This window comes from Dermacentor albipictus, chromosome 1 (genome assembly GCF_038994185.2).
Source record: "Dermacentor albipictus isolate Rhodes 1998 colony chromosome 1, USDA_Dalb.pri_finalv2, whole genome shotgun sequence".
Lineage (NCBI taxonomy): Eukaryota > Metazoa > Arthropoda > Arachnida > Ixodida > Ixodidae > Dermacentor > Dermacentor albipictus.
The window spans coordinates 53408892-53423084 of NC_091821.1; the positions used below are offsets into that span (position 1 = coordinate 53408892).

Below are 14193 nucleotides of genomic sequence, written 5' to 3' on the forward strand. Positions count from 1 at the left end.
CATGCACCTGTCCCACGCGAAGCGAGGAAAACTAATAAAAAATCTTTACCAGAATACATTTTTGCTTAACCTCGTGCTGAAAATGGAAGTATACATTATTATTGTGATTGTTCAACGCCACGCTTAACCAATAGCACGCAAGAGTCAACCGGACGGCAAGCCGTCTCGTTATAACGACGTTAGCGACGAGACCTGCGGGAACGAACGCTCGCGCGCGCGGCTCACGCTGTAATACAAGTGTCCTCTGCTCCAAGCCCTTCTCACAAGCACGCCACAGACCCTGCCCCGGCTAACTCGGTGGCCAAGCTTCTCGGCCGATCGGAGATAACCAAGAACGCGTGCAGCTATTAAGTGCACCGGTGGCGATGGTCTTTGTTATCAGCGTGAATGCGCTCATCTGGCTTTCCGGCGCATTTGTTCGACGTTCGTAACTAACGCAGAATACGCGGCAACAACTTAGCTTTTACGCCTGTGTGATGAAGCTTTTGAATATCGTGCGCTCTTCTATTAGCAGGTTTGTGTGCATTAAAGATGTATATATAAACCCGACTATGTATATACATAGAGGAATACCAGCTATCATGCGCCAAATTTGAGAATAAAGCGAAGCCTTGTATGTGGATGAAACCAAGCACTTTCCTGATGAAGCGTCCAGTACTTTTCGTGTTCTTCCTAGTTTGATTAATTATAATGCCTAAGGAACCAACGTTTCAATTGTTAATCTTAAGAACGTAATTTTAGCAGAAGGTGTCGAACACATTCGGTAGCACCAACTTTAATTGTCTGTGGCCCCCTATACCATTTGCGCGGCTCGTTTTGGGAACGGAGAAGTTCTTGTTGGGAACCAATGCGCATATTTTGATCAGGTTAGTTGAATTTAAGAGAGAAGGTCAAAATCTAATAGATAAAAAAAGTGATTTTAAATTTATGCCACACATTTTATATTTCCTGAAAATTCCAATATTTCGAAAAAACTCAAGTATTAAGTCTGCGACTCTGTACCTCAGCAGCAAAAGACAATGTCACAGTTATATAAACTTCACCTAATAATACATCTAAAGCGGAAAAAGTTGATGCATTATACACTGTTATTAAGTATACCAATAACTTGTAAGTATAGGACTCTTGCAAATCCCTCAACCAGTGTAACAATTTCACGTAATATGTTAATTCGTTAAAACAAGTTTGTCCGCTTCAGATGCTCTATCGGGTGCGTTTGACAGAACTGCGCATTTGGTGCAGAGTTGAGGATTTGTAAGCTTTGTGCCTACACTTTTTTTTATTCACCAATGTTCTGCAATTTTTGTAAAAACTTCGAAGCCCTAAATGAAAATTCTGTTTCCTGCAGTCACTAGAATTTAAGTTCTTCTATAAAATGCAACAAATGTCCCTCAAACTGGTACAGTGGTTGTCCCATCGAAACATGCCTGTGTTCAACAGGCATTTGAATTGGGAAATCACAGCTGGCCCCGAGCGAAAGCTTCCCTTTAAGAGAAGGTTCGCGAAATATATATATAAAAAAAAAGGTTACCGGGCTTTCCGCCGGCTCGCCGCAGCCGTAGGGCTCTCAAACACGCTGCACGGAAACTAAGTGCACTCCACGCCTGACACAGCGGTTCCATTGCTTTGACAGGCCGTCTATCTTGGCATGGCCACAAAATTCCTGCTGGCGACAAGCCGCGCATCTGAGCGCCCGGCGGTCTGTGACAGCGGTAAGCAGACTGCCAAAGTCAGGTCATGAAGAATCGCATACGTGCGCAATGGATTTTCCGCGGAAGGCCGACACAAACATGCCTTGGCGTAAATGTAGCAGTCGCCTCGATGAAATTGAACAGGTCATACTGTATCACCGAAATGGTTCATTACACAGGTGGAATTAGTCCGTTCGCCGTGCGTTTGGGAACTGCACTGCGGCTGCGTTAAAAACAACTGTTACCCCTCCCCCCCCCCTCAAAAAAAAAATAAACAGAGAGAGAGAGAGAGAAAACAAAACAGTGAAGATGCCATAATGCGAAGGAAAAAAAAAATAAGATGCTGTTCTTTTAAACACTGTAATGCTGAGAACTGTAATATGTTCAACTTTTGAATACTGAATTTGCACTGTAATGTTGAGAAGTCAAGAGGCGAAGGTTGCGTTTGTTGTTTCTAGGTCAACTTAATGCAAGCTATAAAATATATCTAGTAATGACAAAGCAGCTCTTATATAGTACGACCTAGTGTGCTGTCTCAATTTGTAGAAGTGGTTGTCTCGTTGTGTTAGAGGACTTTACCGAAATTTAGAAAAAAACCTGAGCTACCTGAACTGCGTCGCAGTATTAGTTAAAGGATATTTTTACGTGACTTCCGTCAAATAACGCTGCCAGGAACATTATAGGCGGAGTCGCGTGCCAACAGAATGAAGAGAATCATCCCGTCACTTGTTATCTGTCTCGACTGCGATACACGTCATTTCTACGGGTGGTTTGGTACTCGTAGAAACGGAACGCGCACTTGCAGCTCTTGCGGGGCAGAACTTATGCGATTGATCACGGCCTCCAACCGATCACTCTTCAGGAATCATGACTGGCGATTTCTTTTCACGCTGACCTTTAAGCACAAAATGGTGAAAATCCCGAAGGCAGCAGATCTTGTATGAATCGCTCGCGAAAAGATCCCGGATAAAAGAATGAAATGAAGGGAGGCTCCTTTAAGTGAGAAAAATTGAAAGAGAAACGGATCGCGTGAAAAGCGTCCGACGCGTCTGGATTACAGTCATCCGGTGACACTGAGCTCAACTACCGCGTTCTGCATGGTGAGCTATATCGATCAGGCTAACCGGCCGCCGCCGACACGTAGCTTCGCCAAAGGAAAGGGGTGGAGTACTGGTGCTGACCCTGACAGGCGCGTGGCGTCGCCTGCTGACCCTTGAGGCCCCCTCCCCCGCCGACCTTGCCTCGCCACCCACGACCGGCGGCCACCGCGCCGCGCCGCCGGCGCCCATTGTTTCCGGCTGGCTCCGTTTCCCTCCTCGTTCCATGTCCATTCACACGACCGCGGTGCCGGCACGGGGGATACGCCGTTCTCTCAGCACTGGGTGTGTGGGCCACCCGGAACTTTCTCAGGCCTGTCGGCGTCATTAGCGCTTTCGGAGAGCACGGGCGTCGAAATGCTCATTACGAGCAGCGGCGCTCCACACCAGGCCGTGCGCTGCCCATCTCCCGGGGGCCGCCGAGAGATCTGCTGCTGCCCGATGAGCGCGCGCTGTCACCGCGCGGTGATGTACGCGCCGGAGGAAACGAGGGAATAAATTGGCGGCGTTGAAGGGGGAGAAACACGTGTTCTCTGATGAGACGAAGGACGAAGGGGAAGGTCTACTCTCGTATTTAACGTGCAGCGCAGTACCAGACTGTGGCACCGCGCGGCAAATGGGCGAAACGCAAAATACAACCGCAGCCTCGGAAATGGGCAGACTTTTGTTTCAAATGAACGCGTTCGCCGCAGAGTAAAGGACTTCGCCTGTCCCACTGGCGGCCATGGCGAACCGATGAACGCTGTGACGTGCACGTGCACGCCCGGCGCACGAATCGCGCTCGTTTATCGCCGTAAACCAGGGTGCTTCGGGCGCGTGCCTTATCGCTCAGGGCCCGTGTTCGCAAGAAGGTTCTTACGCTAAAGCTGGTCGTAAGATTCCAGCCAATCATGATGTTGGACATTAGGACATTAACATGTCCAATCATGATCTTGGACATGTTGGACATTAGCGAAGGCGGCCGGCACTTCTGTGCACCAAAAAGCTTCGTGAATTCGGCCGCAGTTTTGGACAGGCCATCAGTGTAGATATTACGGCTTGTTGGTGTAACATTTTGAAGTTTTTCTTGTAGCGCAAAAGAAAAAGAAAGAAAAAAAAGCACGAGAACGTAGAAAAGAAACACAGACACACACAGGTTGTTGGCAGTTAGCGCCTGTGTGTGTCTGTTTTCCTCTTCTTTGGACAGGCGCAAGATTCCGAACTATACAAATCACGAGTGGCTGCCTATAATTTACGAAGGCAGTGACGGTTCTCGACAAAGAGCACCCGGTCACCGAATCGTGCGCGCGTTCTCCGTTTCGGAGTCCCGCCGGCGGAGACCTACATTCGTGTTTTCCTCGTTTCGTTCGAAACTTAAGCCCCTGCTGGATATCATTTTCTTTTTTTCCTTTTTTTTTGCTCACGCGGTGCGTTTTTGTTCAGTCGCCCTGAACATCAGATGACCTGGAACGCCGTGCAGAGCGTCTTCTGCGTTCAAACACTCGCCAAGTGTGGGAAAAAAGGCTCACCACTGAATAGAAGATATCTGAAGCTGCGCTTCGCTGGTTGGGTCTCCACCGCGCCTTTTATTATGACTTTACTTCCTCTGCCTAATAAGCAACTGACTCCTTGCGTTTGTTATTATTGTCATTGCTGACTGTGATGATGTGAAAAAAAAAAAAAACTTGGTACAGGCACTGATGTTACGTGTGGATAACAAGTGCCCCTGTGATCTCGAGTAGTGCACTTTTGCAGAAAATCATCCATGAACTGATAAATTAAAAATATATTATGGGCTTTTCCGTTCCAAAACCACGATTTCATTATGAGGCAAGCCGTAGTGGGGGACTCGGGAAATTTGGACCACCTGGGGTTCTTTAACGTGCACCTAAGTCTAAGTACACGGGTGTTTTCGCCTCCATAGAAATGCGGCCGCCATGGCCGCCGTGGCCCGGATTCGATGCCGCGACCTCGTGCTTAGCGGCCCGACACCATAGCCACTAAGCAACTACGGCGGGTCACTGATAATCTCACATCAACTAGGGTTTGATGGTATCATAAGCCGACATCATCGTCTTTTAGGGGCTTCGTAAGCTTTATTATTGCATTTATGGCAACGTCCCTTTTCAGAGTGCACGCACTGTGTAAAAACAGGGTGGCTACGAGGCAGGACACCGATACGTTGAATTAAGTAGCTGTCAGTAGAGCTTATATTGCCGTTGGCCATGCGTCGTGCCAGCGATTGTGCTTGCCGCAACTTCACATTTGCCCATTAGCGTTTTCTGTTTTTGTACACTTTATGTTGTTCATGTGTGTGGGCGTTTTTTTGCACGTTCTCTCCTGTGGACATTTTTTTATACGTGCTTTTCTGTGGCTGTTCACACTATAGGTTATCCGTCTTTCTAGGGGATACGGGAAATAGCTGTTGAGCATTACGTGTCATGGCTCTTGTGTAGGTTATTTTTCATAAAGTGAAATTGTTACATAGTCACATTGTGCCATTTCCTTCGCGATACCTCATGTGCAATAATGGTGTGGGTGTGTGAACAAACTCGGAATTCGGGCAACAAGTACACGAGTATCAAACAGTTAACAACAGTAAAGGGGCATGAATTGAACCAGTACAATATGTAGAAAGAAATGAGGAATGTGGCTATTGAAAAACCTCTTGCCTGTTTTGATTGCGAGAACAATTGCATTTCTGCTTAATTCCTCGTCGTATACTCACGGCTGTATCGTGACTGTAACAAGTGCTAATATAGTTTTAATGCGGTTTTCTCTCTTATACGTTCTGATTGTACTTTTACGCAGTGAAGTTTCAGCGTTGCATAAATACCGAACATAATTGCCCGAGCGTTTCTTTCTTCCTTCCGATGCTTGTATATCATTTTGATTTTGTTTGGTCCTGAAATCACAATGTAAAAAATATATACTTTAGTTTTTCTTACTTGAAAATGTGTTGCTTTTAGCCAAATGCGCTGAACAACACTAGTATCGTCATGGAGGATTCATTCATTCATTCATTCATTCATTCATTCATTCATTCATTCATTCATTCATTCGCTGACCGCAGCCAAGGTGAGCTTCGAGAAGCTGACCAACCTAGACTTCGCGGGCAGCGCGTACTACACCATCCGCAACCTGTCGCTCTACGAGTGCCAAGGCTGGTGCCGCGACGAGAAGGAGTGCGTCGCGGCCGCCTTCAGTTTCGTGCTCAACCCGCTGGCGCCTCAACAGGAGACCACCTGCCTGCTGCAGAACAGCACGCAGGCGCGCAAGCCCACCGCCAGGCCACAGCGGGCCGTCAACCTCTACTACCTCGTCAAGAACCACATACGCTCCGGTCAGTCACATTGCGCGCCCAGCAAGTAAAACCATTGTAGTGCGCAGAAGTCACGTTATAATGGGCGTAGGAGCGAGCGGCCCTCGCCCGCGCCAACAGCTTGTGTTCACGGGGGGGTTTTTCTCGCTCGCGTGCGCAGAGAAAATCTGCGACCGGCTATGGTCGTTCGAGCGGTTCCCGAACAAGATGGTGCGCGGCCACGACACGGCGGTGCTCTTCACGGCAAGCAAGGACTCGTGCCTGGCGGCCTGCATCAACGAGGACCGCTTCGTGTGCCGCTCGGCCGAGTTCAACTATGTAACCCTGCAGTGCCACCTGAGCGACGTGGACCGGCGGTACGCGGGCGTCCAGGAGAAGTACGGGGACGCCATCGGCGTCGACTACTTCGAGAACGCCTGCCTCGAAGGTTGTCCCCATTCTCTCTAACCTGTCATTCTCTAGGTAGCCTTGTTGCCACTTGCTATTGAGCTGCAGCTGACGGGCTTGTTGCATGTCTCGTACGTTCATGCGCGCAAGCTTTCTCTAGTAAAAGCTACACGTGCGCAACGCTTCTCTGTAGCTGAACGACCACGTCTTGGCTTGACCAGCTTTGTCAGTAACCGCGAATAAAACCGAGCAAATATCTAAAGGCACACGTGGCAGAGTGTTACTGTATGATCCTATTGAAACGGCTGTAGTATAAGCCATAACCACGGAAGCAGAGCATACTTTTGGAAATGCGCGCGACGCGTGTTTTCCGCTACCCTCAACGCTTGCTTTGCTGGCTGTTTTTGCAATAAGAAACTAACCTAAACAAAAAAAGAAAGAATAAGAAAGGAGATATGAAAACTGGTCCCCTGGTCCACCTCCGCCCCCAAAGCGGCAGTTGGTCCACTCATGTCATTGTTTCTGGAAACGCGTATCGACAAGAACGCGTGCGGCTGCGCCGCAGTGATTTCTAGATGTGCGGCAAAGCCCGCTGCACCTAACTTGAAGAAATGCATGTAAAAAGGAGAGATGTCGGAAATTGATCCATAAACTATCTTTATTTGTAGCATAGATGAAAATAATAGCTTATTTATTTTATACCGAGTGTTTCTGCGAAGACGTCAAGCAATTTTTAAAAATCTCCATGGCAGATAGCACAATTCTAGTCCGTGGGATGGCCCCCTCGAAGAGGCAGACATTACTTGCACGAGAAATCCAAATGTCCAATAGACTTACAAAATTTCACGTAAAGAATTGCGTTACGGCGCCCACTGCAATTTACAATTTACAAAAAGCCAGTGGGCCTGCAAGGCATATCCACTAGAAAATAAATCTGGGGATGACATCATTTTCAATATATGCTGCATCAAACTTGCGGTAAAAGTGCATGGTCTTTCCACAAGCTTTTTCACAAAACGCCATTTTATACATTGAAACACATAAGTAACTGGCCTACCAATTTATTTCTTCGCCATGTTCTGCAAATAATGTATCGAAGCTTGTGTTCTCCTGAGAATTCATCCCAAGTAGTCCACCTTGTAAACTTCCCGGCTGTAGTTTGTAAATTACAATGTGCGCAGTAATGTTATTAGTTAAACCTTAATTCGTAAATTTTAGTCAGTTATGCATTTCCATTTTAGGTGCAAATAACGTCCTCCCGTTGAAGCAATAGAGCTCGACGATTAGATTTGTGCTATCTGCCATAGGGCAAAATTAAACATTGGTTGGAATGTTTGCAGAAATACCTGCTAGATTGGATAATCATGTTAAGGAAGAGCAATGTATGCAAGAAACCACTGCGCACCGCCCTTTTAATTCTAATTGTTAAAGGTAAGGCTTGTTATTGCTGCAGTAGACATGCATTGAAGCCTGCTGCAGCGTCGATTAGCGCGAAAAATTCCCCATTGATTATAAAACATGGATATCTTTACAAGTTTTGATGTTGTTGAGGCTACTTGCAAATGACGTGCCTTGCCTTTAACTTAATTCGCATTAAATGAAGCGTTGTGTACACGTAAACAGAACTTCTTCCTTATGAGATATATCTGTCTTTGCTTAAAAGGGCCCCTCACCAAACCCCATAGCACATTTTGATTATACGCTGGAAGTTGTTGCGTGTTCTCTAGGGAGAATTCTGCCGCAAAAACGTTTTAAATCGGCTCATTAATGGCCGAGATAGAAATATTTCAGTGTCGCGAACCCATGATTTCAAGAGGCGAGCTTCACCGCAAACATAGACGCTCTCTCCTCTTGTCCCGTCTAGCCCCCGCAAGCGAAATTCCTTCCCTGCGTTCTCCAATATCGGAACTCGAGGATCGCGTGACGCATTACCTCACGGGCCCCGCCTTCATTTTTTTTTCTGTTCACTTTTTTTTTGTTCGGCGTGGCGCACTTCCGCTGACGGCGTCGCGTGCGGGCTGTTGCGATTGTCTCGTTTCGCGCAGCACACGAATCGCGCGCTGTGCACGAGGACACCTGACTAGCGGTATAAGTCTGTGCTACACGAATACTGAGGCAGACACAAGTGGATCACAGAGGATGATCCCGTACTAGAACACGGAAGAAAATGACATAGTTTCGGTGTCTGCGCGCGCGACTGCACGACGTGGGAACAAGCAGACGAAACGGAAGTACATCTTTCTTGCTGCGGTGCGAAGTAAAACAAAAACATGCAGACATTCGGTTTGTGTGTTTTATTATTTCTCTAAGATTCAATTCGTCTATTCTCGCAACATATTACACAAATAACAGATGTTGACTTGAATAATTCTCGAAGTCCCGTGTCACCACTAGCGACGTCACAGCGCGAACGCGTGTACGTAGGCACGCTAGCACGCGTACGTCATCCTCCGGCTTGGAGCCTGGCGACCGTGAGGAGAAGGAAAACGGCGTTCGGTTTGAAATTTCAGATCTTTCCGCGGCGCGTACAGATGTAATACTTTGCAGACACGATCGTTATCGCGCAATGCATGCTTTGCGCTTGTCAGTTCAATATGGCCAGAGCTGGTGAGGGGCCCTTTGAAAATGTGACCGACGTCTTATCTTGATCTTGACTTTGCTCGCACCCGGAACGTGCTTACCTAAATAGTCGCGGACGTTTTTTTCCACATCATAAGAAGGCGTGTGTCGTTTTCTTTTTGTTTACTATATCAACACTGCCTATATCTCGATCATATTCTCCTTCATCCTCTTGTTACAAAAGTGAAGAACTGAGGTTGAACAGAGCGAATACAGCAAGAACATGAAGAAACGAATACCACAGAAAAGCGATGAATATGAACCTACCAGCCCTCATTACGATCTTACTAATGCAAAAGTTAAGCTTTCTTTAGGTCAGTTCCGATGTTCGCGGTTTGATTTCAGCTGGTTGAGATAATCAAATCTAAGTATACGCTAAGGATGCTCTCGTATGCACTATATTAACAGGCATGACTAGTCGATCGAGTATCCTAGCCTACAGCTCTTTCTTTTTTTGTGTGTGTGTTCTCCTAGGCAGCCCTCTTACTTGCACAATTCGACGAAATTAAATGCCAGTTTCTGGATAGGGTGGCTAGCGTGGCTTTTCACCTGATGGGCTGTGTCGTCTTTTGCGTCTTGCCTGAAACAGCGAGTGCCGTCTGTTCGGGGATGAGGACGTACGACTTCGCTCAAGTAGGAGTGTCGCAAGACGTGGTGACGCACTATGTGGATCTCAACTTCTATCCGGATAAAGAACTACTGGTGAGTAGCCTCGTGCTAGCGATTTCGAACTTGAAATAGCAGAGGCTATCGGTGCCTGATAATACCACGTTTAGCGCTAAAAGAGTTCTGCAGCACCTCTAGTGCACGACTGGCAAACGGGGATGGTGTCTAACATCGGTTTTGGTGAACCAAGCAAAGTGGTGACAGGCCACTCGTGGCGTCTACTTTCACTTCTGTTTGTTTTGATCATGGATGTCCCCCTACATATTATTCGATCCTGTTTCATAATTTCTGAGCTGTACCTACCCAATGACCGTGTTTTTCTTCCTGAAATTGTTTTGAATGCGAATACACAACAAATAGAGCGAGGCTATTCAACCTTGTTATATGACGACTTGAATTCAGCGTTCACCTGCCGCCAGTGACATCCCCTTGACCTCATTATTCAGGTTGAATTAATCTCCTCAACCACTGACGTATTGATTTGTATTTCTCGCGCGTAAACTTACGTAACCATGTTCTGATAGTGGCGTTAAAGATCTATCAATATTATGATGCTATAGCGAGTTGACTATAACGCTTTATTGCACTTGTTAAGAGGAAGGCTTCAACGGAAAAAACAGGTTATGGCTTAGGTAAGCTGCACCTATACCTAAACTATACACGATACGTGTCAGAAGTCCAAGGCAAGATATGTACCTGCTATATACAAGCGGCTGAAGCAGTACCTGTTGCAGTCCAGCCTGAAATATTTCAGCGCCCACCTAATTTTTTTTTAATGAGAAGGTGCATTCCCGAATGGGTGGAGTGGGTAGCTGTGGCAGCTGGTAGCAGGCGTAGATTAGCGCGAACACTAGAAACGGGGTTCGACTCGCTAAAAGATTGGTGAAAGCCGCGTGTGCGAGTGCAATGCGCAAGTTTAACAGAAGTAGCAGCCACCGCCCGGGGTTAGCAAAGGTGTAAGTTCTGCAAGCTGAAGGCGGCGGAGACCGAAAAACCTTGTAGCAGCGTTGCAAAACAAAATAGGTCGAACAGAGCGGCGGTTGCGAATGGCAACGTGCCTCACCTTTGTATGCGGCTGGACGATACGCAAGAAATGACACTTGTTGTACCATTATGCCTTGTGTGCTTCGACTCAACGGGAACACTACATCGAGTTTGTGCGGTATGGCGCAGCAGAATGAAATTAATAAGTGACGTGAGTGGACATGTTCCTGTAGGCCGAGCACAATTCCCGCAAATGCTTCGCAGAAGCATTGGAACGGGAATTTTGCGCCATGTGCTTTCAGTCATCTGTCACTATCTTATATCCGATAGGGTTCTGGCTTTTTCAGTGTTTATTTTTGGTGGAATTGGACAAATGCTTTTCGGAGTTTACATGTATTCGAAACTTTCGTGCTTACTAAACTTTAATTATCTTTGACATTTCAATTATCTGAAATTCGGGCTTGTAGTCTTTAGAATCGTTGAAAGCTATACAAGCTAATATCATGGGAAAAAAGTTAAGAATGGTGACAGTAATCTTTATTAGGCTGAAATATCTTCAATCGGCATATGCTTCGGTCCATTTAAACTCGAACACGTCCAACACGAGCCCTAAAATACAGGGCGGCATGCACTACAGCTTAGCTGCAGCTAGGCGGTCGTACATAGCGAAGCTTCGCAGGTCCTTAACCAGGGAGAGTTCTGCATGTAGGATGCGGAATCGGAACGCAACAGTTTCATCAGCTGAAGTCATTCAACTTTGTGACGGCTTCTATCAACATACCTTTCGAATGCCATACTGTGCTTCTGGAGCACTTGAGCGTATATCGTCAAAGACCTGGGGTGCTATGCAGGATGCCCCGAGTTTCTCGTTCACCCGAGTTTTGCCCGAGTTTGCTCGACGGCAGTCAGTGAACGGAGATAGCGCGCAACGGGCCGAAGGTGCAGGCAAAAAATATGTAGACAGAAAGTCGCGTATGACAACATGAGCGCACCCTGCGCGGCACGCTGCTTCCACGTTTCAAGCGCAGAAGGCTGCACAACGAAACGCGCCAGCGCCGCGTATTGTTATCAACGGATTATCGCAACTTAGCGATACCGTGACTGCCCCGCTGTCTGTCAGCACACTTGCCGTGAGCCGTTTGCCACGCCTTTCCCGGGCGCGTCAAGGGCGTGCCTCATCTTCCGGGCGCTATCTATCTATCCTCCATCGGATGCGAACGGGGTACATGCGGCGCATTCTTGCACCTACACTTTCACTCAAACGAATACGTTAAAATGCGACAAATAAAATAACGCACATTTTTATTTCTTTAGGTATCTGTTTTTCGTTTTCAATGCTAGAAATTTGTGATGATAAACGGAGATCGAGCAAATTATTAAATTTTGCACATCTTGCCGTGAGTGGCGACAGGGAGGCGAAAGCTTAGAAGCGGTACATTGAAACGGGTCGCACGCACGAGGGCGTTCATACGGTGATAAGTCGCCTAGGGGCGCTGCAGTGCTATTCTCAATAAAGTCGGTCATGATCCATGGAGGGTCATGGCCACTCTTTCTCTATTAGGGGAATAGAAACGCAGCGCCGCGGTACGGCTGTTCATCGCAGGCGCTTCACTAGGCTATTAAGGCCCCCGCTTTACCGACTAAAAACGACACAACAGCTGTCGCTGTAAAATGGCGGTATGTTATTTTAGAGTGCGTAGTGTCGCAGTTCAGTGAAAATGTACCATTTCATCTTTGTGCGCGAAGCCTTTGCGATACATTGCGAAACGTGCGTGCTTCCCCAGCGACAGAATTCATCGCTTGTCATCGCTTGCCCAGTGAAGGCGCCTCTGAGCGCACGTACGCAGTATATGAGTGTGTTGTGCAGTCGAAGGTGCTTGCGGATTACCTCTGCTGGAGCCAGCAGCGATCGCAGATGGATATCGTAACGACACCGCAGCACTCGCATTTTGGCAGGTGAGGACTCTTGTGTGCAGTTATGAAATCAGATTTCGAACGGAGAGATGTGTTGGAACTGTTGAGTGCGCAGTGCTTGTGATGAAGAAATGTCATTGCACTGGGCCTAGAAGAGCGAGCGATTCTCGGACGCTGATCGTGTTTACGACGTTGTGGCTCCGTTTCATCACCGATGACAGAGCAGCTATCTGAAACGACTGCTGCAATAAGCCCTCCTCAGCATCGTCGTCCCCCTCGACGCCTTGCAAGCACCTACAGTGACGTGCCGATAATTATTTACTGTGCGCTACGCGCCGCAATGCAGGCAATGAAACCGTGTTGTGCGGCCATCTCAACCCGAGAAGATGTGTGCCAGCGACAGTCAACGCTTTGTTTTCGATAGTGGTGCTCAGTACATCACCGATGACAGTGCGTTGTGCGTGTTTTATGTCGGCGGTCAAGATTGTTGATGCCTCTCAGCTCGACACCGCGTCGCTGTTGCCGGCAGATAAGTTGGGCGTGGCCCAACTGTAGTGGGTGCGCGCGCAATAGTTACATGCCTCGCGCGGGGCGTGACCTCTGGTTTTGATTGACAGGCGAACTCGTGCTAAACTCGTACATCGCGAAACCCCCTCCGAGTTAAACTCGGGAACATGGCGGCGGCAGCAGCAGCGGCAGCGGCATTGCATCCAGCGGCAGCAAGCGTCAGTATGACCGTCCGGACCCGTTCACCTGCATGACCGGCGGGGAGTTTCAGCGTCATTTTCGCCTGTCGAAGACATCAGTGTGCTGGCTGTGTGACGAGCGAGGCGAAGACTCTCGTCTGCGGTGACAGCGTGGCGGGCTTCATTCGCTCACCGTCTTAGAGCAAGTCATCTGTGCCCTCCGTTTCTACGGGACTGGGAGTTTTCAGGGAAGCGTCGGCGCCGAGCGTTACATCGGACGCCATCAAACTACTGTTAGCCACTGTGTCAGAGATGTGTCTGACGCGCTTATCGATGCGGCAGTGCGTAAGCGGTGGCTAGCTTTCCAGAATACTGCGGCGGAGCGGGCATATATAAAAGAATGCTTCCCACTTCGTGGGAACATTACGAACGTAGTCGGGTGTGTCGAAGGAACGTACGTAGGAATTAAGGCGCCTTCAATGTCAGCGTTACTGTGATTAACAGACTTTTTCGCTGGTTGATCACTTTTTGTCGATTGTTCTATTTATCTGTCAGGGTGCCTTCCAAATGGCTCACTTTCTTGGGAAAGGGGTTAAGTATAAATAGATAAATGGATATCACTAATTGTGTGAAGTAACCTATGAATCCTAATCTCATAAAGAACTTGGGGTTCTTCATTGGTGAAGTTACTAAGTATGCACAATGCTGAATTTTGGTCATGCGTAATCTATCGGCCGCACTATGAAACAGCGAGGCATTGCACAATTTGTTGCAGCGCGAGATGTGGATGTTGCGCCAAGCCGGTTGTGCCTATGCATTTGTGGCGAAATGAAAATGCATTGAGAATC

General features: G+C 47.7%; 1 protein-coding gene across 6 annotated transcripts in view; it reads left to right on the top strand.

Moving 5' to 3' along the window:
• The window catches only part of tyn (trynity), a 134255-nt gene that overhangs the window by 68955 nt on the left and 51107 nt on the right, over positions 1 to 14193 (top strand). For all 6 annotated transcript variants that reach the window (XM_070532705.1, XM_070532698.1, XM_070532709.1 and 3 more), the window contains exons 3-5: positions 5841 to 6110; positions 6250 to 6516; positions 9685 to 9797. In XM_070532705.1, coding sequence (XP_070388806.1) covers positions 5841 to 6110; positions 6250 to 6516; positions 9685 to 9797 — 650 coding nt within the window. The remainder of the gene's footprint in view (positions 1 to 5840; positions 6111 to 6249; positions 6517 to 9684; positions 9798 to 14193) is intronic.